The 25,426-nt window shown below is 39.6% G+C and overlaps 1 protein-coding gene across 1 annotated transcript in view; it reads right to left on the reverse strand.

The window, feature by feature from the left end:
• Positions 1-14,107, reverse strand: part of igfbp5b (insulin-like growth factor binding protein 5b) — a 28,957-nt gene extending 14,850 nt beyond the window's left edge. The window contains exon 1 of the mRNA XM_041806703.1: positions 13,440-14,107. Coding sequence (XP_041662637.1) covers positions 13,440-13,773 — 334 coding nt within the window. The 5' untranslated portion in view covers positions 13,774-14,107. The remainder of the gene's footprint in view (positions 1-13,439) is intronic.
• Between the last annotated feature and the right edge of the window lie 11,319 nt (positions 14,108-25,426).

The following is a 25,426-nucleotide window of genomic DNA, read 5'->3' on the forward strand; positions in this document are numbered from 1 at the left end:
CCTCTCAGGACCCACACAAGAGGTGATCCAACCAAAATATGATCTAAGTCCAGACTTTTTTCCACTGGGGGCCACGTACAGAAAATTACAAGGATGGTTGGGCCACTTTCATATACCTCACCTTTATGATGCTGAAGTGGGTAAATCCAGTCTAATTTAGGCAAAGATCTGCTGAGTTCCTGGACCTACTTAAATGGCTAGTGAAGAGCTGAAAAGGATTTCAAGGAGGCCAGTGAGATTTCAGGGTAGCCCTGGTTGCCCCTGGCTATCACTGGCTTCAACCTGGTAATAATGACAGTACTCCATGCAACAGAGATTTTACAGTGTCTCAGTTTAAGTCCCAAAAAAAGCACATTAATAAATGGTCGTGTCAAAATGTTTGTTTACAGAACTACCACAGTAGCACTTCCTAGTGCTGAAACTAAACTATACTCTAATCCAAATAAATTCATGCAGTCTTCACAAACTCCAAAATTTCAGTGTTTTCTTTTTGACAATCGAGTATAGGTTTGTGTTACCTTCCCGGACAAGCCCCCCAAGGTAACACAAAATACATTCATATGTAAGTGAGATCAAATATACAGTCAAGCATAAGCTTCATATTCTAATGAAGCCTAGTTTAATTTATGTTTTAGAGTTTTTGCGGGCCAATTAAAAATGGGTAAAGGACATTTGACCTCGGCCATAGTTTGGACAACCCTTTTTAAGTGATAAAATCCCAAAAATCAGCCTACAAGCACTTGTCCCAACCCAAATACACTTTTTATCCAGTGGGTCATCGTGGTAACAGGCCCACTGCAAATCTAATTTTGACGACCTCAGAGTAGACACAGCCTCACACCCCCCTTTGAGCTCTCTAGCATCTCCCACTCCCTTAGGCTGGCCTGAACTGCTGGTTGGGAACCAAACTTTAATCAAATTTTAATGCTTTGCTGCTCTGAAACAGCTTTTGATCAACCTAGTACCTGACAAAGAGGTGGTAATGAGGAAAGTCTTAAGTCTCCTGAGCTACATCGTGCCAGCTCTCAGGTTTATCAGCTACACCTCTTAAGGCATAGATCAATACGAGCCCGCAGAGCAACTAGATTATAGTTAGTAGTCTTGAACCTTCAGGACAATGAAAAACGAAGTCGTGAAGTTGTTCATCTTTTTGCATGCAACCAATTTTCTGTTAACTTTTTTACTTATTAGCACAGTCACCAGCTGAAAGGGAGCAGTGCACAAAAAGCCTGCATCCAAGAGAAGACTGAGGCACTGACAACTGAATAATGTTCACTTCCAAAGAAGTTTAAGGAAGGAAGAAACCACAAACTTGTGTCCATGAGTTGGTTTGAGCACCCCCAAGTGTAAGGGATTTATGTTTTGACCCCAAATGTCCTGTTGTTTGGTTGGAATTTGTTGTTCTGAAAATGCAGGAAATACCTCGTCCCATGGTATTGTGCACACAGAATATGTTCAATGCAATCAAAAAGTTTCCTGCTTTTCTGAATGCATGGTATAAATAGCAACAAGAACAATTCAAGGATTGTAAATCGCAAAACAGAGACTTATGAGAGGATGCAAAATCCATCCAAGAGGGGAAATGCTGCTGTAGGTAAGCAAACCTTCAGAACCGTTTACAGCTTCCGCCATGTAAATAAATGCTCAATTCACACTGAAGCCGGACATGACAGAAGGACATTAGCACATTAAGTGCTCCTACTGTACATTCCTAGTTTTGGTCTGAGGTCCAATCCTACATCTGCATGTGGGTTTGCAACAAGCCACATGGACGGACGCAACCTCTCTTTGGGTCACCGTCACCACAACACAATTGCTGGGTGTGACGATGTTCTAACTCCCCAAAGGCAGGAGAAGCTATTTTGGCGAGTCGTCCCTGGATGTGCTGTTCAGGGTTGATCTTCAAGCAGCGCAAAAAGGAACATCATCATGGGTGAAATTTAACATTAATGTGGGCTAGGGATGGGGAATGCGCTCAGCTTTTGACATATTGACATATTTTCAACAAAAGTTCTGTTTAGATGAATATAGTTCACATTTTCTCAAAGCAAACTCACAGCCAACTCAGTTTTTGTTTATCCTCTTTGTCTGTTTTATTGATTTTAATGTTATAGTATTGTATTCTGCCGTCAGGATTACAGTTTGGCGTTTAAATTTTAAAAATTTTGTATACTTTCCTAAATTTTTTTCAGTTTTATTTTCATATTTTACTTTATCATCACTTTTTAGCTTTAAGTGTTATTTTTACGGTTTCTTCTAGTTTGTTACTGTTATATGTTCCAACCTTGAACTTTAACATTCTAACCTTGTCTCCAGTGTTTCCTCATTATGTCATCAGTGCCTGCTTTCTAATGAGTGTTTATTTATGACCTTTACATTTTTTAAAGGTTGGGAACAGATATTTTCATGTAACATTTTGCAACCTAACCACAAGGTCATCTGCGTCCCAAGTATTTTTGTATGATAAGGGATATAGCAATAAAGTTTGATTAAGTGATGGACGAATGTTGTCTTGAAAAATAAACGGTGCAAGGCTTATGCTTATCATTTCAGTAAGCCACAATTTCCACGGTGGTCCATCTGGGCCTCAGCTTGCTGGGAACGGTGGCGTGGGCCCTCACCAATTTTTGAGCTGAAATAGAGAGTTAAGTTATAGCAGTAACAAACAAAAACAAATTAACAGCAAGTTATTTTGCCTATGCAAGACTGATTTGCTGTTCACTGGTGCATGTAATGACGGAATAAGTAGTCTGCAGTCTATACCTGGAGTTTTGTTTTGAAATTGGCAGAATGTGTTATGCATTCCTGTGTGTGTCTTCCTGTTCAGATCGATCTGCTCTGATGCCCAGATGCATGCTAGCACTGAAAATAGACTGCAACTAGGGGTGCATGATATTATCGTGATATTAGCCGACAAAGTTTATCATTGGTTTCAGCAGACATGAACATTTCTGCAGATATTTACAACTGATAACCTTGCAAAGCAGATGGATTTGCCAGAGTCCATCTCTGTTATCAGACAATTCTATCTTGAAAAGCTCCAAGCCATGATATTTGTGCTGATAAATTAGCTGTAAATGTTGACCGTATGGGTTGGGGATGCGAATGGTTGGTTGGCTAAACAGCTAAATATGGATATCAAATATTTATGAGTCATTTGAACTAATCGTCTATTACTTTTAATGGGCCTGAAATCCTGTTAAAATACTCTTTTAAGACTGCAGTGAAGCCTCCTGCCACTATTAGCCACTTTAGCTTCAGTTAATGGCCGCTGCCTTCCTGACAGAGCTTTCCTGGCTTTTCGATGTAAAAAGAAGTTAGCATGTCTAAGGAACTGAGCAGTATTGCAGTGTTTAGAATTCCAAAATAGAGATAAAGTTATATGTAGGCTGTTTATGGTTATACTCATGTCTACTGAACCAAGGTGATGAGTAGCCACATATTAATCTGCAAAGCGGAACAAAGGCTGGCAATGCTAGCTGCTAACTTTAGCCACACCAGCCACACATCAATCATCCACTGACCCTGTGATGAATTCGGCAGTTTTCTGAGTGTGTTTTCTCCACTTAAAGGGATATTTCAGTATTTTGGGCCACATGAGGTATCTAGCAGGTGAGGTGGCATTAGCCTAAAGGGATTTCAGTGGATTCGCCAGGGATTTCACCAGAAAGCTAGGCCATACAGTGTACTGATAGTGCGTATGTTTGAGCCAACATTGTTATGTGGCCCATTGTTACCAACAACTTAATAAATTCCAGGGAGAAACTGTACCTATCTGTCATGCTGTATTGCCTAGCTTCCTGGACAGTACAACCAGTGATTCCTTCTTAAAGGAGCAACGCTCACTGAAATCACTGGAGGCTAATGCCAGTTCTCCTGCTAGGTACTTCATAAGGCCCAACTTCAAATATCCCTTTAAGATTTGTCAGTTAATCACAGTTCTAAAAGGGGTTTAGACAGATAGGGAAATTGTCACCTGAAAACATCACCAACATGTACAAATAATTTTGTGAAGTTTTAGGACCAACCGACATATGTAAGCTGAAGTATTTTTCTTTGTACATCCTCAATCCTTCCTTTAAAGTGTTATATGGACTGAAGTTTTAGATCCGAACCACATTAAATATCGGTGTTGATATAAGTATTGGTGAAAATGAAGATATCAGCATATTGGTTACTGGAAAAAATTGCAAATGGTGCATCTTTAGTGGAAACCCAAGATTGTCCAAAAAAGGAGCAATGTGATCCGTAGTGCATAGATGATGCTGAAAGCCGGAATACGAAGCACTTAAATGTATATGTTAACTGACCACAAGATAATTGATAGTTCATTGTTACGTCATTTTTGTGAACATGCTGTCATTGTGCAGCTGGATGTTAATTAAAGTGTTTATGTGGCATTTGGCACAAGAGAATTTGACTAACAACTGACTTTGTTTTGTTATTCCCTTATAGAAAAAGTATGTAGTGTCACCCTTGAACTAAAAAATACCTCTTGTATGATCTTTGGTCCATATAATTCAGCCCTATTATTGGGTGAACACTTTGTTTGGTTATCTTTTGATAGCCTAAATAATGGCACACCCAAGAATGAGCAAATGGTCTATTTAGTATATGATCTGATGCATGCACTGTTTATTTTTCCATAATTTGTAGATCAAAAATTAACTTTAATATGCCTCTGCATGTTCAAAACTATGATTTCTTTTTTAAGTAATCATTTTTATTTGCTGATGATGATCTTATGCTAGTGGACAGGGAACAATAAAAGGTTCACATGTCTGACATTCTTAGAAACACCAACATTTCAGAGAAGTCACAGAAGCTTCCATTGTTCTCCAATTTCTAAGAAACCATTTTTTGTCAGCTTGCAAATGGAAATTAAAAAAAATCCTTTGTACACACAAAGAGATGATTCTGCTCCTCTCTGGCACCATGCTAACATGTAACCAGGTGTTTGAGGAAAGCTTACAGCACACAGGTCAGGTGTCAACACATGTGACATCATTTTCCAGCATGTGGCCATCACTGCCCTGTTTTTTGAATCCCACGCTCCGGGCTTAGAAAGACTACAGCCAGCGCTGATTTCTTCCACAGCTGTTGCCACCAGCAGGCTAGGTGTCAGTGACCAATAAGCTGTACAAATACCACTGTAAAGTTTTATAGGGAGAAATCAGGCAAGTGTGCCAAAGAGGTTATGTGCTTCCCAGTGACAGCTCAAGCTCTTTGACTGTTCCTGTGATCATAATGCTCTAAACTGCTTTGTGAAGACCGAGCCACATCAAAAGTATCAATGTTGCATCTAAAAATGCGTAACATTTTCCACAATTTGCATGCTTTCTCTCTTGCAATGTCTTGCCGAAATGACCTTTCTAATAATTCTCCCTCCCTTGCACCTGCAACAGATCAGTTGCAGCATGCTAAGCTTTCATTGCACTGTCTCAGATGTTCAAGGTGAGACGGATGGAAAGCCACATTCAGTCTTTCCTTTCGCATGAAGCTGTCAAGCAGCTGGCCCGTCACACGTGACCGCTATATCTAACGTGGCATGTCTGTTCGAGCACGAAACATACAAAGAAGTCAGCGTATGTTAGCCGGTTGTCATTAGCTTGGGTGTACAGTCGAAGGGAATCAGCGTTTTCCTCCAGGTTCTCAGCTTTGACCCGATAACCAGCTGTGTTAGTGACATTGGAAAACAGCACATGGCGCCTCTCCAAATTGAGTAGTTCTCTAAAAGTATGTGATGACAAGCGATTCTGTACGGTGCTTAGAAATGCAACAGTGTGACCGTACATATGCAGAGTTCTCTGGCAAACATTAAGCATCAGAGGTCTGCAGTTGCCTGACTTACTCATGCCTGTCATCAATGACAGAGACATGTGACGTGCGAAAAATCACCAACTCCTCAGAAACCGCTGTGGCTCAAATAACTGCATCTACACTGAGCAAAGAGCCAACATGAATCTATTACAGATGTTGGTAGAGACACCAAGTTTTCTGTTCCTCTGCTAATAAGGGGCATAGTATTACTGTCCTTACATGTTTGTGTAAGTGGCAGGAATGTTTCAAAAAACAGAACTCTCCAGTCTAGTGATGAATACTTGGGGTACTCATTGTGGACATCCCTACTCAAGTAACATTTCATGACCTGCACACTGTGCATACAGTGATTTTAGGCTACAACAGTACAAACCAATATGTGTTACAGGCATAATCAATCTTTCTTGGGCCACCGAACTGGATAAGAAAATAGCAAAAAATTAGCTGTTTTCAGCTTTATAGCTACCAGATTACAGCAGCAACAACAACAGGGTACTCTCAAAGGAAGCTTTGTTAGCACCAATTCTTATCTCACGCTGTTGTAATAATACCAGAGCAGAGAAGATTAGCCTGCTAATGACCAAAAATGGTTTTGGAAATATGTTGCCATTCAAGTTTTATGGAAGGAGTAGATTGCTGCAAACATGGCCCCCCATAAGGGGGTGTAAAGGGGAACGTTTTCTGGGGCCCAGCCAAACTGGGGGCCCATGGAGGTAAGCGAAATCGGTCTATTGTAAATCTAAGCTGTGATAACCATGTGTATTTTTTACTACTACTACTACTGTTACTTACATAAATTTTATTTATGCTGTAGTACAATATAGCCTTTAACAAAATGTAAACCCCTTTCAGACAGAATTACCTTTTTACTGGTGATGTAAACAACGTAGATGTGCACACTGAACTATACCAGAAGGAAAGTAATGTCAGACTTTACAGCTAAGCCATGATGTGCACAAATGTCAGGATGCCAGAGGACTAAAGCAGACAAAACTAGGACAACTATGATGGAAAAGAGTTGAATAAGTGTAAAAATCGATGAAAACAATGGGTTTAAAGTGGCAAAAATGGTCAAAAACTGGCAAAGTTTATTTGGAAGTGGCAAAATAGGACAAAAAGCAGCAAAGATTGGTGAAAAGTGTCAGTAGGAAGTGGCAAAAATTGGTGACAGGTTGCAAAAGTGGGCAAAAAATGAGCCAAAAAAAAAAAAAAGAGGCAAAAACAGGCTAAAGTTGGCCGGCCAAGAAACAGCAAAACTTCCCCAATGGTGCCAAAAATGGTCAAAAAGTGGCAAAAATGGGTTAGAATTGGCAAAATAGGGTAAAAAACAGCAAAAAAATGGTTTAAACAGTGGCATTAGAAGTGGGAAAAATTTAAAACAGATTGAAAAGATCACCAAATATCTAAGGGGGTTACAAGGCTTTGTCTGTCTCAGTTACCCCCTTGTGGCTGGCTGCGATATAGGTCATAGATCTCACAGTTAATGCCAAAAAAATTCTGTACATTCACAAGACAATAAAAATATACAAACAAAATGTGTTCATTACGCATTTTTTAAACTTTCTTAATTCTTTTTTTAAAGTTCGCCCCCAAAAGCATCTGTTCAGCTGGCCCTTATACTAATGTAGTTGATGACCCCTGGTATATATGAATATATATATGTGTATTTTGGTATGACAAACACATGTAGACCTATATTCTTAGGTTTCTGTCCACAAAACTATTTAAATCAATGTGAATTTTTGACAGCAATCTCTATCACTTTTTATTTGTGTGGGAGTGATGAGGGGGGGTCAGACACTCTTAGATACAAGTCAGGGGAAAAATGGTTTGGAACTACTGGATCAAGGGACTTTTATTTTGAAGGTTGAAAACAGATATTTAGCTCCTAAATTTAAGGCTGTCTCAGACTGGGTGTGTGGCAGCTGTGTCGTGGCAGCTGTGTCTTGGCAGTGTCACAGCTTGATTTCTATTCAGGGATGCACAATATTAGCAGCATGGTATGATATCAGCAGACATGAAAATCTCTAGCGATGTTTGGAACTGGTAATTTGGCTATAAAAATTCATCATTCCTTACACTTCAACCCTCCGAGCCATAAGCTGTCCTTTAAGCATTCTGTCTCACCTGGACTTACTGCCTTAAAAATCTTTAAAACTTCAACCCTGTGGTGCACATTCAAGCCCTAAACATCCTTTTTCAGGACATCCTGGGGTTTAAAAAAGTTATGGGACTATAAAGACCAAAAAACAAAACAATTAATGCAAGTTAAAACTCAAAGATTTTAATAGCACACAGTAAACAATGATGACTAAGACTTTTTGCACAGACTTCTTCTTCCATCGCTTGGGGAACATACAGTGAAAAAAAATTCTGTGACAATAAATAAAACATTCACACATTTATAAAAACAGTCCTCACAGTTCTTTGTATTGACTCTTTTTGTGCCATTATAAAAAGCAGTTCCTGTCTGCAGGAACACAGAGGGTCACATAGCAGACTCTCTTTCTCTCCATTGTGAGCCATTAAGGCTGTCTCCACTGTAAGACATGAGCAGTTTGACAAAGCATGATGCAACAACAGAACAGCCTGCCATTGGTTGTCACAGCCCATTTGACAAAAGAATATGGTGGCTAATGCTAAGCTAGTGACTGAAATTATAGAAAATGGAGATAAAAAAGATGTTCATTATTGGAGTTACAGGTGTGGATTTAATCTTAATATACCCCAGATAGTCACCCAGGTTCCAATATCGCTTGAAAAGCTTCCATAAGGGCTATGAAGACATGGATAGCGTCATCAGAACAGCACAGTGAAGGGCTTCTAGAGGGTAAGTATCCATGATTTATGGTTCAAAAGTTATTTAACTTTTTGTAACCTGTGTCTTTTCTTGTCCTATACAGCGTTGGTCTCAGAGGGTTAAGACAGACATTCTGCGTCTGAACTACAGTTAAATATCGTATGTGTTGGCCCAAAATATTTTGTAAATACGACAAATCAGATACAGCAAATTACAATTGCATGCATACCTTTTTTACTATGACTTGCATGTTACCGGACTTTAATACTGCCTTAGTGAGGAACACGTCTCTCACACCTGACATGTCTCAGGCACAAAGAATCTAAAGAATAGAAGGCTCGCCTTTTTTCCACAATTATGAGCATGTCTGCCAACAAAAGTCAGAGAAATGATGAATTGGAGTGCCATATTTACCTTCTTTTAGCAGATGTGAATGTCTACAACTGTAGAGTATGATTGTAATGTGTTTCTTGATGACCCTGATGAAGGCCATAAGCCAAAACGCTCCAGTCTAATAAAGTTTTCAACCGACTCTGGAGCTCAAAATCCCACATCTGGTCTGTACTTTTCAAAGTAAAAGCCCAGATTATAATTTCCTTTAAAGAGAAACTCCTCCTTCCTGCAGAGTGCCCCTGGTTTGAAAACTATAGACACCAGGGGCACTCGGTGTGACTGTGTCACAAACTCATGCTTGAATGTGGCACTAAGCATACTCAACCATCAGTCATCATTGACCTAATTAATGCAGGATTTTAACACTTTTAGGATATATTTTAAATAAACATTTAAAGTCCCATGAGCTTCTGCTCCTAATGATTCAACCGCCAAGTGACTGCCTTCTTAAGCCATTACAATACATGATTTTCCAGCATACAGGTGCTTTTATTAAGCTAGTGTGAGTATTCAAGCTCTGAAAAGACGGTATATTCCCATCCCTACTCTATCATCTTTTGTTTCTTGGCAAAGAGCAATCTGTTAAAACATAAGGCCCTTTCAGGAGCTTGAAGGACGAGGGGCCTGCTGCCATGAAGTCATATCTCTTGGCAAGCTTTCCAGGCTCTGATTCACTTAAGAAAGGGGGGGTAACAAAGTCTGAGTGCCCCCAAAGCACACACCACCTCCTGTGGCTTACAATTCGAGCGACTACTGGGATCACAGCGCAGGACCAAAATGTGAATTAATGCACCGCTGGGACCGAGATGCAGAGCTATGATGGCCAGGAACATGAGCAGAAAAGGGAGGGGGGCAGCAAAGATTCCTCTCCCCCCATTGTTTGGCTGCCCCAGTCAATATTTAGTAGGGCTGGAGCTCTCATGGCCTCCCGAGTGTTGCAGACACTTGAGCTCCTCCTCCTCCTGTGTGTTTGCCTTGCTCAGCTGGTACAGCACAGACAGCTGCAACCCCACACCACAGGAAACCAGAAGCTCACCTCACCAGTCCACCCGTCCACAGAGCTGTTTGACAGAAGGCCCTTCAGAGAGGGGGGAGAGAGAGAGAGAGAGAGCCGGGGGCATTCTGCTGAATCACTGCCTTGTGACTGAGCGCCCATGCAATGAATGCAGCGCCAGAGGCAGGAAAAGATGCTCTGATTACTCTGTGGGCCAACAAAGACGTCGGGTTCTGCGAGTTTATCTGTGTAAAGCCCCAAGTGAGACTTGCCCGAGGTGTCATCACAATCACACACAATGCACACCCAGACACCCACACAGCCCCGCCCAAACACTCATGCTCACTCACACAGACCCTACCTTTACGTTTGTTCACTTCTCTTTGCAGAACACAGACTATGCAGGGTATTTTTAGCATTAAAACACTCAAAGGGAAACCACATGCTGTAATATCATTAAAAGCAGAGGTGAAGGCTGCTCACTGTGTTCAAACACCCTAATGACTCTGTCAACAGCCCAAATGAGCCCAGTGGTAGCCCTGCTTTATAGAATGAGGCTTGTAGCCAAAACCTCTGTGGTTCCCACCTACTTATCTAGTTGTTGACAAGCTGCTAAAACTCCTGAGTGACAGCGAACTGCTCTCTGCAACACTAAGAAATGTCTTAAATCATTCAAGGCTACTGCTGGCTCCACTCTTCTTTCTCCCCGTGTCTGCCTGACTCCGTGTCTTTCTCTCTTTTCCCCGCGTCTCTCTCACGCACAGGCTGAAGATTTAGCGGTAATCCGACTCTGAACAGAGCTAGGGTGAGCCTGCAGACCTAAATCTGTCTCAATTCTGATCTAACAGGACCCAAAGTTTGAAAAGTGCATGCACCTCTTAACTCTTTCCCCCTCTTTTTATTCCTTGATAGATTTCATGATACTCGAGAGCAAAAGCAGAGGAGGAAAGCATATGTGCTCTCGCACCAGGATGGAAAATAGTGGGGTTTGACAGACACTTGTTACAAGACTGGATATTAAAGGTGGTAATTTGCAAAATAAGCCACACTTGAATGGGTTACCACATTTTCCCTGCATACAAAGTTCTTCACCTTCTTTACACTGAGATAAGAGCAGAGAGGCTGAAACCACTTAAGAGAAATGCATTCAATAATTGGCGCTACCTTCAAAATGTAAATATTCACATATGTATTTTCTGGATCCTTTTCAGCTCCTCCTGGCTCTGACTGAGCCGCAGTTTGACAGCCCCGCTCCAGACGCTCAAATCAGCCGGGACATGGCATGTGCATTTAACGCAGCCAACCCGCAGCAGCTTAACCATTGCTGGGGTGCACAACCACAAATTATTCACCTTGTATTATTACTCTGTGACTCCTCGCAGCGTAACAGTGTCACTACAGCTGGATGCTGAGCACGAGACGATCAAGGTGCGTCTCTGCCCCGATGTAAAGACCTGAGAGCGGAAGGAGAATAAGCTCCTGCAGCCAGTTTAATCAAGGCAGTGGATAAAAGTTAATGAGATGGCACCTCATACCATCTGTCAGAGAAACGGTCCGTCAGAAAGCAGTGGTGACGGCTTTTTATGCTCTACAGGAGTGCGAGGAGAGGGAACCACCTGGGCTCCCTGCCAGCAGGCAAAACAGAGGGAAACAACAACAAATATTACAAAGTTTAGCCAAAAAAGACAGCAGACAAGTACGGTTTAAGATATTCCCTTAGGAGAGAGTAAAACTAGGGCTGGGCAACACAGACAAAAATCACAACTTGATATGTTTGGGCTGCATGGCTTTTGATACTGCAGCAACAAAAATATAAGCCCTAGACATTGAATACTGGGCTATTTGTCCTTGTTAGTAGTCAAAAAATTGCAGGGAGACTCCTCAACACTGTCCAAATTGTACAAATACATTGACAACATATGAAAAAGCGCATTTACAGTTGAAGAGTGAGGGCTGTTGCTGATGCACTTGCACATTTAAAGCTGCATGCCTGTGCTTGCCTGTAGTTTTTTCCTGATTAGAAGCAACAAGTTATCTAATTTTTCCAACAACACTGCAACACAGGAGAAATTGCAATTGCAACATTGCCAACAAATGCACTTAAGTCGACATCTTTTTTTTTACTCTTAGGCACCAAATGCTCCAAAATGACAATTCTTTCAACCAAAAGAGAGAGAGATCAAAGTTTGAATTGCACAAATTTGTTGGCAACTTTTGCAACAGTGGGTGCAATGGTAAAAGGTTAGAGCTATTGTAAATGTTCAGTTTAGGCAGCATGCACGAGTTTTTTGTGACTAAAAGCAACAAATCAATGGAACATTGCTGACAAACTTGTGGTCGAAATTGCACAAAAACACGGGCAACTTTTTTGTGCCTTCAAGTTCAAATCTTCCTACTCTTCATACTTCTATGTTACAAAATCTTAAACCCCAAAAGAGAGGGAGAGATCACTGACTAAATTGCACTCATTTTTGGCAACGTTTGCAACAGTGTTTGCACTGGTGAAGAGCTAGAGCTGTTGTCAATGTATTTATGCAATTTAGGCAGCATGCAGGAGTTAGTGGACATTGAAATCAACAAATTACTGAGTATTGCAGACAAAACTGCAACAAAATTGCACAAAAACATTGGCACACCAGTTAAAATCTTCTCTACTCTTAAACACCTCATGTTACGAGAACTTTTAACCAAAGAGAGAGATCCCTGTCAAAACTGAGCAAATTTATTGGCAACATTTGGAAAAGTCGCTTGCCTAGTAAAGGGTGTGGGCTGTTGCTGATTTTCTTTGTGCAATTTTGGCAGCATGGATACGTTTTTAGTCATTAAAATCAACAATACTGCCCACAATCTCCTCATGATTGAAATTGCACAAAAACGTTGGCAACATTTCCATGCACTGCTGTCAAAATAGTCTTAAATATTGCATGCTACAAAATCTGTTAACCAAAAAAGAAGAAAAAGAGTCAAAATTATTTATGACAGCCCTTGCACAAAAAAGTCCACTCACTTGTCCAAATGTTGCCAACAAATGTGTGCATGCTGGGCAGTGTGCAGGAGAATGCATGCGATTTGAAGTCATTGCAATCAATATTAAGTCTTTGGGACTTCTATGTTCATTGCAATGGTATCAAAAGTGCCAATATCATCCAGTTTTGGCTACTTAAAATGTGAATGCTCCTAAATGAAGTGAATGATGGCTGTGGTCTAGAAGGATGTTACTGTTAGTGGTTCTTGTATCCTTTACCTGACCACTCGGCCTGGCATCTTTTTGCTTTAATTCAGCATGAACTAGATTGCCCTATCTTCTTTGCAAATACATCGATTTATCTGAAAGACTTGATATTTTACCCAGCCCCAGCAGACGCACACATTTTCAGTCATACTTTGTTTCCACGCATGCATTCAGGCAGTCAGTCGTGCAGCTCGTCTTACCTATGGGCGGGTGGGCAGGTTTGTATCCTTTCTCGTTGGTGCACACTCCCCTGCCGTGGAGAAGGGCATGCAGAGGTTTCTCCTCCCCGCTCCTTGGCAGGCAGCGGAGGCCCTGGACGCACGTCCCGGTGTAAACGCCGCACGCCTGTCCCTCAGACAGAGCGCATGTGAGGCAGCAGCCGCAGCCCGGCTCCTTGACCAGCTGGCAACCTACCGGGACCGGCGGGCACATGGACAGCGCCTTCTGGTCACAAGGCTCGCACGGCACGTATGAGCCCAAGCATCCGGACAGCCCCAAGATAAATGTCACCAAGAGGCAAAAACTCAGAAACATTGTTGGTGTTCTCTTCAGTTCATAAAACCTCAAATGCGAAGAAGAGGGGGGGAAAAGTAGACTGGTCTAATGAGCACAATGCCTCAGTCAGATAATCCGATTTTTAAAGCTAAAGCCAAGAGTCTTTATCCAAGAGTGTTGCTATCTATTTAAAAAACATTAATTACAGGCTTTGCGCCGTGCACCGCGCAAAAACTGCTCAGATGTTCAATTTAAAATATATGCGCTAATTTTTCCCGAGTTGCTGTCTTCAAGGAGCAAGGCAAGTCTTTGCACAAAATCTCAAACTTCTCCTCTCTTCAGTTTGGACTCCAATACTTTCTCCAGCACAAGTTTCCTGAGCAGACTGATCAACTTGAGAGCTGCCTTGCCTTTTTAAAAACAGCCGAGCCCAAACCCCTAACTATGAATACGCTAAACACCAGGGAAGGGAGGCGCACTTGTTCCACGGCTTGGCAAGCAGCCAAACATTTTTTTTTTCAGCAGCAGGAGGATCGCTCTTTCACCCTGAAGGCTGAGCTGATGCCGAGGTGCAGGAGAGCAGCGCAGCCCTCATCAAAACATTTCAACAGAGAAAAGAAGAAGAAAAAAAAAAACCTGCAGGCTGTCACTGTCTGCACATCTGTAGCTTCACATTCTCCCCAAAAGATCTTTAAAGTGCCCCACGCTGCAAAAAAAAATGACCTCCCCAGCAAGTCATTTACGCACAGCAGTAAAATTTCACTCGTGTGTCAAGCTGTTTTTACAGTGTGTTCGAGATTTCTCCTGGAGATTCATGGAAACAAATCGTCCAGGATTAGACAGCCTTTTCCAAATGGCACTTTATTCTCACAGAAATCATGAATAATAACTCCCATTTCACTCAACTGGATCACAGTATGAAATAAAACTTCAAATTAGGTGTAAAATTCAGATTAAAAGACTTTTAAAGCTCCAACCTTTTACTTTAGAAGTTAAAGCTTTAAAAGAGAGGTAGCTTACACTATAATCAGCAAATGTAGGGAACAAACGAGACGGTAACTCCTAATTTACCTTCTCTTACATTGGCTTACTTACAAGGACTAACAGCTAGTTAACCGAGAGCTACTAACTGTGGGTAAACGTCAACCCAAAGGGCTGGTAACTGGGTAACAACATGGCACACTTCTTACTAGTGAACCACAGAATGAATGAGTCCTAACTGTTGACCTATGCCAAATAGTTTCATAGTTAATTAGTAAGGGTTTAATTGTAAGTCAAGTTTGCTAGTTTCTAGGTTCACACATGTGAACAAGAACCCGTTAACTTCCACTAAATTGGTGTATTTACTGGATTACAACAGAGACACTAACTCTTGGTAAGGACTGAGTAGCTCACCACTAGTCGACTGATATGTTTGCTAGTTTCTAGGATTACACATGTGTAACTAAGTGCTCGTAAACTTACACCAAACTAGCAGTTACTAGAGAAACTTAGTGCCATTAACTTACACCATTTACAGTAGTCAGTAGTTAGTGACTGAGTAACGAACTGCTTGTTAAGAATAATGAACAGCGATAATAATGAGCATCTAACTGCTAATCAACAAGCTCTGAAACTGGAATACTTGCTAATTTACACACACGTTAATACTTAGTAGCAATTCAGTAACTTATTGTTAGTTCAACAGAGGATGGATGGATGGATGGATGGATGGATGATTGGTTGGATGGATGATTGGTTGGATGGATGATTGGTTGGATGGATGGATGATTGGTTGGATGGACGATTGGTTGGATGGATGGACGGACGGATGGATGGATGGATGGATGGATGGATGATTGGTTGGATGGATGATTGGTTGGATGGATGGATGATTGGTTGGATGGATGATTGGTTGGATGGATGGACGGACGGATGGATGGATGGATGGATGGATGGATGATTGGTTGGATGGATGATTGGTTGGATGGATGGACAGATGGATGGATGGATGGAGGGATGGATGGATGATTGGTTGGATGGATGATTGGTTGGATGGATGATTGGTTGGATGGATGGACGGATGGATGGATGGATGGATGATTGGTTGGATGGATGATTGGTTGGATGGATGGACGGATGGATGGATGGATGGATGGATGGATGGGTGATTGGTTGGATGGATGGACGGACTTTAACCAAACTGGATAGTTAGGTTGTAAATGAGTAACTAATTGCTCATTCACTTGCATCAAACTGGCTAGTAACTAGGTTACAGATGAGAGGTTAACTGGTAGTTTACATACAGACTGGTACAGTTACTATTTAAAAACAGTTCTACACTGTGTGTTAACCTGAAAGCTGGTGTAGTTTCTATGTAACAAATAAGTAGCTATTTGGGGGTTAAACTAAAAAACTTGTGTAGTTAGTAGGTGACAAACAAGTCACTAATTGCTTGTTACTTTAGAAACTGACGTAGTTACTATGTAACAAAAAAGTCATTAATTGCTTGTTACTTTAGAAACTGACGTAGTTACTATGTAACAAAAAAGTCATTAATTGCTTGTTACTTTAGAAACTGACGTAGTTACTCTGTGACAAACAAGTCATTTATTGCTTGTTACTTTAGAAACTGACGTAGTTACTCTGTGACAAACAAGTCATTAATTGCTTGTTACTTTAGAAACTGACGTAGTTACTATGTAACAAACAAGTCATTAATTGCTTGTTACTTTAGAAACTGACGTAGTAACTATGTAACAAAAAAGTCATTAATTGCTTGTTACTTTAGAAACTGACGTAGTTACTCTGTGACAAACAAGTCATTAATTGCTTGTTACTTTAGAAACTGACGTAGTTACTCTGTGACAAACAAGTCATTAATTGCTTGTTACTTTAGAAACTGACGTAGTTACTATGTAACAAACAAGTCATTAATTGCTTGTTACTTTAGAAACTGACGTAGTTACTCTGTGACAAACAAGTCATTAATTGCTTGTTACTTTAGAAACTGACGTAGTTACTATGTAACAAACAAGTCATTAATTGCTTGTTACTTTAGAAACTGACGTAGTTACTATGTAACAAACAAGTCACTAATTGCTCGTTAACTTAGAAACTGACGTAGTTACTATGTAACAAACAAGTCATTAATTGCTTGTTACTTTAGAAACTGACGTAGTTACTATGTAACAAACAAGTCACTAATTGCTTGTTAACTTAGAAACTGACGTAGTTACTCTGTGACAAACAAGTCATTAATTGCTTGTTACTTTAGAAACTGATGTAGTTACTATGTAACAAACAAGTCACTAATTGCTCGTTAACTTAGAAACTGACGTAGTTACTATGTAACAAACAAGTCATTAATTGCTTGTTACTTTAGAAACTGATGTAGTTACTCTGTGACAAACAAGTCACTAATTGCTTGTTAACTTAGAAACTGACTCAGTTACTATGTAACAAACAAGTCATTAATTGCTCGTTAACTTAGAAACTGATGTAGTTACTATGTAACAAACAAGTCACTAATTGCTCGTTAACTTAGAAACTGACGTAGTTACTATGTAACAAACAAGTCATTAATTGCTTGTTACTTTAGAAACTGACGTAGTAACTATGTAACAAAAAAGTCATTAATTGCTTGTTACTTTAGAAACTGACGTAGTTACTCTGTAACAAACAAGTCATTAATTGCTTGTTACTTTAGAAACTGACGTAGTTACTATGTAACAAACAAGTCACTAATTGCTCGTTACTTTAGAAACTGACGTAGTTACTATGTAACAAACAAGTCATTAATTGCTTGTTACTTTAGAAACTGACGTAGTTACTATGTAACAAACAAGTCACTAATTGCTCGTTAACTTAGAAACTGACGTAGTTACTATGTAACAAACAAGTCATTAATTGCTTGTTACTTTAGAAACTGACGTAGTTACTATGTAACAAACAAGTCACTAATTGATCGTTAACTTAGAAACTGACGTAGTTACTCTGTGACAAACAAGTCATTAATTGCTTGTTACTTTAGAAACTGATGTAGTTACTATGTAACAAACAAGTCACTAATTGCTCGTTAACTTAGAAACTGACGTAGTAACTATGTAACAAAAAAGTCATTAATTGCTTGTTACTTTAGAAACTGACGTAGTTACTCTGTGACAAACAAGTCATTAATTGCTTGTTACTTTAGAAACTGACGTAGTTACTATGTAACAAAAAAGTCATTAATTGCTTGTTACTTTAGAAACTGACGTAGTTAGTATGTAACAAACAAGTCACTAATTGCTCGTTAACTTAGAAACTGACGTAGTTACTATGTAACAAACAAGTCATTAATTGCTTGTTACTTTAGAAACTGACGTAGTTACTATGTAACAAACAAGTCACTAATTGCCCGTTAACTTAGAAACTGACGTAGTTACTATGTAACAAACAAGTCATTAATTGCTTGTTACTTTAGAAACTGATGTAGTTACTCTGTGACAAACAAGTCACTAATTGCTTGTTAACTTAGAAACTGACTCAGTTACTATGTAACAAACAAGTCACTAATTGCTCGTTAACTTAGAAACTGACGTAGTAACTATGTAACAAACAAGTCATTAATTGCTTGTTACTTTAGAAACTGACGTAGTTACTATGTAACAAACAAGTCACTAATTGCTCGTTAACTTAGAAACTGACGTAGTTACTATGTAACAAACAAGTCACTAATTGCCCGTTAACTTAGAAACTGACGTAGTTACTATGTAACAAACAAGTCATTAATTGCTTGTTACTTTAGAAACTGATGTAGTTACTCTGTGACAAACAAGTCACTAATTGCTTGTTAACTTAGAAACTGACTCAGTTACTATGTAACAAACAAGTCACTAATTGCTCGTTAACTTAGAAACTGACGTAGTAACTATGTAACAAACAAGTCATTAATTGCTTGTTACTTTAGAAACTGACGTAGTTACTATGTAACAGACAAGTCACTAATTGCTCGTTAACTTAGAAACTGACGTAGATTCTATGTAACAAACAAATCACCAATTGCTCCTTCACCTTGGAACTAATGAGAAACAAGTCACTATTTGCTATTTTACCTAGGAACTGATGTAATTTCTATGTAAAGATCAAGTCACTTATTGCTCATTCATGTACAAACTGACATAGTTATAACAAACAAAACACTAACTGCTCATTAATCTATGAACTGATGTAGTTTCTTTGTAACAAACAAGTCACAAATTGCTCGTTAATCTAGGAACTGATGTAGTTTCCATGTAACAAATGAATAACTCATTACTTTTTACCTAGAGCTAAATAGTGTGACTGATTGGTAAGAAAAAATGATTGCTAGTTAACTATGGAACAAGTGAGTACCAAACTGCTAGTGAACCTACACCAAATTAGTAACTGTCTAACTACCCAGTATTTTACTGCTTGTTAACCAGGGAACAAATGAGTATCTCAGAGCTTTTTAACTAGGGGAATGAAAGAGTATCTAATTGCTAATTAACCTACACCAAACTGGTTCAATTACCAGGTCCTTGATAAAGAAGAATTGCTAGTTAACCAACACATGATGGTGTAGTAATAACTGGGTTTCTAACTTAAACTAGCTAACAGCTAGTTAATAAAGCAATTACTGACTAACAGGCAATCACAAAACGACTGACTAATAAATAAGCTGTCATGAAATGATGATTTAATACTGATTAATACCCAACATGATCAGCTGAAAGTAATCAGTTACTTTAGAGCATTTGATGACAAGTAACTACCGGCTGCCCCCTGATCATTTTCTGATAAATTTTTCAACATTTTTAGGACCTTATCTATCAGTCGTTATCTATTGAATAATCATTAAACAGCCCATGAATATAATGAAGAACATCTACATGTCAACTAACGGCAGACAAGTGATTTGTTACTCATTCATTACCCTTATGGTAAAGTACCCATAATTCCTCTGTAGCGGTGTAAAAGAAATAAATCACTGGTAAACCCCTACTTGAGTCATAAGTGCCTCATTGTCATGGCTTGAATGGAATATACTTAGTAAGGAAAACTGGGATGGACAGAGCTGAATCGTTCCTTTGCATTCATGTCTGAAGCAGAAAAAATGCATGTCTCACCCCTCACCACACCGGAATGACCATATGTGTGTTCATTATTGAATCATTCACTTATATAAGTGCTGGAACAGGGAAGTGGATGTTCTGTTATTCTTGTAAAGTCCAGTTCACAGCTCCCCCAGACTAAACCTTTGGGTACCTGCTCTTGTCTTAAAGTCACCTATAAAACCTGCACCTGTTGCTTCCTTTGGATACCATTTGTGTCACAAATGGAGCCAGAAGGGAAATCCAACAACATGCCCCCCTTGTCTGTCTCACACGATCCCAGAGATGCAAACACAAAGAGGCAGAGGAGTCAGGAGAAAACGGCAGAAAAAGAAGGGTGGATGTCACGCACCCTGAGACTTGAGGCAACATCCTGACAACTTAAGTGCAACCGGGCTCTATTATTTTATAGCCTGTGTGCAGAATAATGCCTGATTGCTTCAGCGTGTGCTCTGCTCACACCACATATGTACTCTAAATCAGCCCGGCAGGGACTGTTATTCCCATCTTTGCAGCTTTCAGGGCTGATTTTTCTTCCTTAAGTAATAGTGTCAGGAAGCTGTATCTGCTGTCTGTCTCATATCCACTCTCTGCTTGATAAAAGGCCACTGTCTTTCTACTAAACGTGGCTTTTGTTTCACATAACCATGCATCTACAGGCTGAGGATCCACAGAGAGGTGATTTACATGTGCTAGTGCAGCAGACGACCACTAGAAGGCACTGTTAACAATGATAAACTCCAGGGAGAAGGCATGTCTTCAGTATAGAAATCAGAGGAATGACCTCACTAACTGATCAATATGCCCTCACAGATCACTCTCAGATATTAGATGTTGCAGTAACTTTATTCACTTATGTTTACCAGTCTCACAAAACCCATAGAGTGAATGTAAATGAGAAAAGTTCGACATAATTACAGGTTAGTTAATCTAACAGAACTGTCTGAAGTTTATTCAACCTAACTGTTGCTTTAAGGTACAATATGTACAATTTTCACCCTCAAGTCTCCACAGTAATTAAAAAAATAAATGAATAAATAACTTCCTTCCTGTACATATTATTTGAACACTTATACCTCAGATATCTGCGGCTGACTCCAGGATGTTTTAGGGACAGGGGTGAAAATTATTAAAAGGTTAAGTCTCCAAAGAAAAAAAAAATGTTCAGTAACACATGTTTAGTTAATTGACTATGTTGCAGTTTGGAGCATGATTGGACCAAAACACCTGATATAAAAAAGGAGACAAAACTGAAAAATTTTACACCCTCTTTCCCCATCATTTTGTGTCAATTTTTGCCAATTTTCCTGAGAACTTGTGAAATTACTTCATTATAATGGAAAAGGTAGCCATTTATTGCAAGAAGAGGGGATAAATTAGTTGAAATACTGATCAAACATTTAAATTTACCTAATTTCACAGTAAAACAGGGTAAAATAAAAGGTGTCAATGCATGTCCAAGAAGGACGTCAGAATTTTTGCCATTTTTTTTCAGACACCTTGCTGTGACCCACCAGAACTGCTCTGCAACCCACTTTTGGGTCCTGACCCACCAGTTGAGAACCACTGCTCTATAGGGTCTTGTCTCGCATTTTGTCCACTTTAGAGCAGTGATTCTCAGCATGGGGGTCAGGACCACCTTGGGGGTCGTGAGACACTGAGAGGAGGTCTCCAGATATCTTAAAAAATATTTTTTTAATAACACATTTGCCACTTTACACCAATTTTGTCAAATTTCAACACATTTCTGCCACTTAAAACTCAATTTTGTGAATTTCAAACCCTGTCCACCACTTTTTTCTGCCTAGTTTCCCCACTTCTAAGCTAATTCTTGCCACTTTCTGCCTATTGTTGCTTCTATTGACCTGTTTGTACCCATTTTAACCACATTCCATTATTTGTAATGCCCATTTTTGCCAGTTTAAACCAGTTTTTCTTCCCATTTAACAAAATTTTCCATCCATTTTTTGCCACTTTAAACTCATGTTGGCCACTTTTTTATCCTCTTTCATCACTTTGTATGCCTGTTTTTGCCCCTTTAACCAATTTTTGCCATTTTTTGCTTAATTTTTGCCACTTTTATCTTATTTTTGCCAGTTGAAAACATTTCTGCTACTTTCAAAAACCCATTTCACCCCCTTTTCCACCTATTTTTGCCATTTTTAACCCATTCTAATTCTATTTTCAAGAAAAGGGATTTACATTTTTAAGGAGGCTAATTATTACTGCACAAAATAATTTAAAAATCTGTTTATTTGATAAGAGTTGTTATTACTCAGGTTTAATATAAAATTGCCTCATTCATTGCCTTTGTCATGTTTAGTCCACTTGAGGGGCTTGTTAGAGGCATCCTATAACACCTTATCAGCAGAGAGGGCATCCCAGTGACCCCTGGGACTTCATTAGCTTTCTTCTAGGGCACCCTGAATGGCACCTTATTATGTTCTTTCCAGAAAGTCCGTCTTAGAAAGCACTTTGTCACATTTTGTTTACTGAGACAGCAACCTGGAGGGCCCTTTTTAAAAATATTTTGACCATTTTCTGTGTTCTTTTCCTCATGTTTCCATCCCAGCTTTCACTCCCCATTATTTGTTCTCATCATTGAAAGCATGTCATTGAACAAAAAAGACAACAAAAAGGACAAGTCCTTTAAAAGGAGTCCAATCACTGCATCAATGCAGCAGCCACACAAACTGTTTGGAGTTAACCATGCTGGCTAAACGTCTCACCCTCCAGCTCCAGAGTGAGAGCACCGTGGTGAGTCAGTGTTCCCTCCAAAACCAACAGGACTAGCAAAGCCCAGCAAGAGCAAAGTGAGACATAAATCTGAGCGACTCCAGCCAAACCCTGAGCAGCGATAATGAATGGGATTAAGACAATACAGCAGAGTGGATTAATGAAGCATCCACCAAATCTCTGCTGGGCATGAGATGATGGATAAAGATCGAGGATGACAAATTACAAGGAGAATATCCTCCAGGTTCAAACTCCAGTTAAGGATGTAGGATATTATTAATGTAATGATTACTGAGGGGACACACTGTTCTTGTTCTTTTTCCTCCTCATTTACTAAATATGAATAATAATTCCTTAAAGATCCATTACCCAAGATACATTGATCCATCTGCTCCTCCCCCCTTGGCCCATCTTTCTTCCACTCATTCATCATTCTGCCTTTAAGAAACCATTACTGAGACGTATGCAGCTTTGTGCAAAGTCTCCATCAGTCATAGCAGTATAAAAGCTCGATCTAATTCCAAAGATGTAGCTGGCATCAATGTGAGTGGTGGGAATCAGCACAGCAAGAGATTCTAAACTCTCAAAGCTTGTACTTTAAGTCAGAAAAAACAATTTCACTTCTTTCATGCTGTAGTTTTGAAGAAAGGAGTTTAAGAAAAGCAGTTTTATTTGTAACAAAAGTCATCCCACCAGTCAACGGTTTAATGGAGTGAGGAGACTTCTTTGCAACTGCTGCTATCCAGTATGTAGTGCTTGATGTTTCGACATTACAAATATTTTTTAAAAGTTCAGTGTGATATCTTTTGTGTAGCATAAAATGGTTCCAAATGTAGTAGAGAAAGTTTGGGAAGGGCAGGACTTTTCAAAAAGTTCTCCGAAGGTGATTGGAGGAACGTTCTGTCAGTCACAATCATGGTGGGACAAGACAAAACGATGTACCCATGCGTTACTCTTGAGCAGACAGGCTACTGCTGCCGTACATGGCGTTAATGCCGAAGCTTCTAGGTGAATAAAACTGTTGCCAAGGCTGTTCAGGAGACTTACAAAAATGTCTTCTCTGTCAAGACAAGCTTTCAGTGTGCTCTTATTTTAATAAGAAATATGATCTAGTCCTGATTAAACTGCCACTTTCCTACAGCTACATCTGAGCTAACAGCTACCAAGGCAGCAGCCATTGGATACACCTGCAGACCCCACCCTAACGATCGCAAGATTGAAGCAGACCTGGAGGAGAGCAAAAAAATCTTTTCCATCATGAAAAGCTTTTAGTGTTGTTTTTATTCTTTATCTAATGCAGAAACATGTTCAAGTTCTGGTAAAACATACAATGATGATACACTTATATATACTATCCCAGTGTTATAATGCATGCAGAAACATATTTTTATTAGCTGCAGCGTTAAGGGCGGGCCTTATGGGCATCCATTTAATTTTCATTCCATCCATTTCTTATGAACACAATACCCTATGGACACTACATGGGATTTTCTTCAAAGTGCAAATGTCCCCACTGACCCAAGGAGTAACTGATTAAAGAGTCCAGAACTACTTCTAAAGATATTAGAGGTGATCTGCAAGGTTAAGGTACATCAATGTCAGAACCATTGGTTGCTGTTTGAGCCAAAGAGGACTTAATGGAAAACTACCAAGAAAGATTCCACTGTTGCAAGCAAGTCATAAGACTGGAATTTGCCAAAATGCATATTGACGAGCCACAAAGCGTCTGGGTGATCGTTCTTTGGACAGATGGGACAACACTGGAGCTTTTTGGTGAGTCATATTCACAGACATAAAACTAAAGCGCACAAAGAAAAGAAGACGGTACCTACTGTGAAACATGGAGGAGGCTCGGTTATGTTCTGGGGCTGCTTTGCTGCATCTGGCACAGGGTGTCTGGAATCTGTGCGGGGTACCATGACATCTCAAGACTATCAAAGCATCCTGGAGTGAAACGTGCAGCCCAGTGTCAGAAAGCTTGGTCCTCCAACAGGATAATGACCCAAAACACACAGCAAAAAACAGCCAAGAATGGCTAAGAACAAAACATCTGGCTATTCTGAAGTAGCCTTCTATGAACTCTTATCTAAATCCTATTGAACATCTACAGAAGGAGCTGAAAAATGCAGTCTGGAGAAGGCACCCTTTACTCCCGAGACAGCTGGAGCAGTTTGCTTAGGGGGAGTGAGCCAAATACCTGTGGACAGGTGCAGAAGTCTCATTTAGAGTTATAGAAATTGCTTGATAGTAGTGCAAAAGGTTGGGCAACAAAATATTAAGCTAAATGTACCATCATTTTTGTGCAGGCCAGTTTATAGTTTGTTTTTTAAATGATTCTATTGAACCACACTTTAAAAGCAATTCCTGATTTTCACTAGTTCATTTATAGCAATGTTTTATGTATTAATACTTTTGTCAGTTTCAAGTTATTTCAGTGACCATAATGGGTCTATCTTAATGGAAGGGTACTGATAATTTTGTCCACATATGTATTTACAGTCTTTGAAGTGAGCCAAAACTCTTTAAGTAAAAATATTAGGTACATCCAGTTCAGTATGTTATCTATGAAGTATTTATTCTTTCAGATTGCCTGTAATCAGGGCTCATGTTCTCACGTCATACAGCCAGTTAATCTCCTCTTGGTATAATGTAGGTGTACATTTGTGTTCCTGTGGATGCTCATGTGTTAGGTTTTCCACATAAGCAAATGTATTCGAGTTTTACGTCCTTGTATCCTCCATAAATGGAAAATAACCATCAGCAGAGAAGAAAGCTTGTAATTTTTCTTGTTCCACTTCATCAACTCGTCTCTTTACATACACACTAAAGGAATGCATGATACACAAACACTCCCGGGCACA

This window comes from Cheilinus undulatus, linkage group 15 (assembly GCF_018320785.1).
Source record: "Cheilinus undulatus linkage group 15, ASM1832078v1, whole genome shotgun sequence".
Classification (NCBI taxonomy): domain Eukaryota; kingdom Metazoa; phylum Chordata; class Actinopteri; order Labriformes; family Labridae; genus Cheilinus; species Cheilinus undulatus.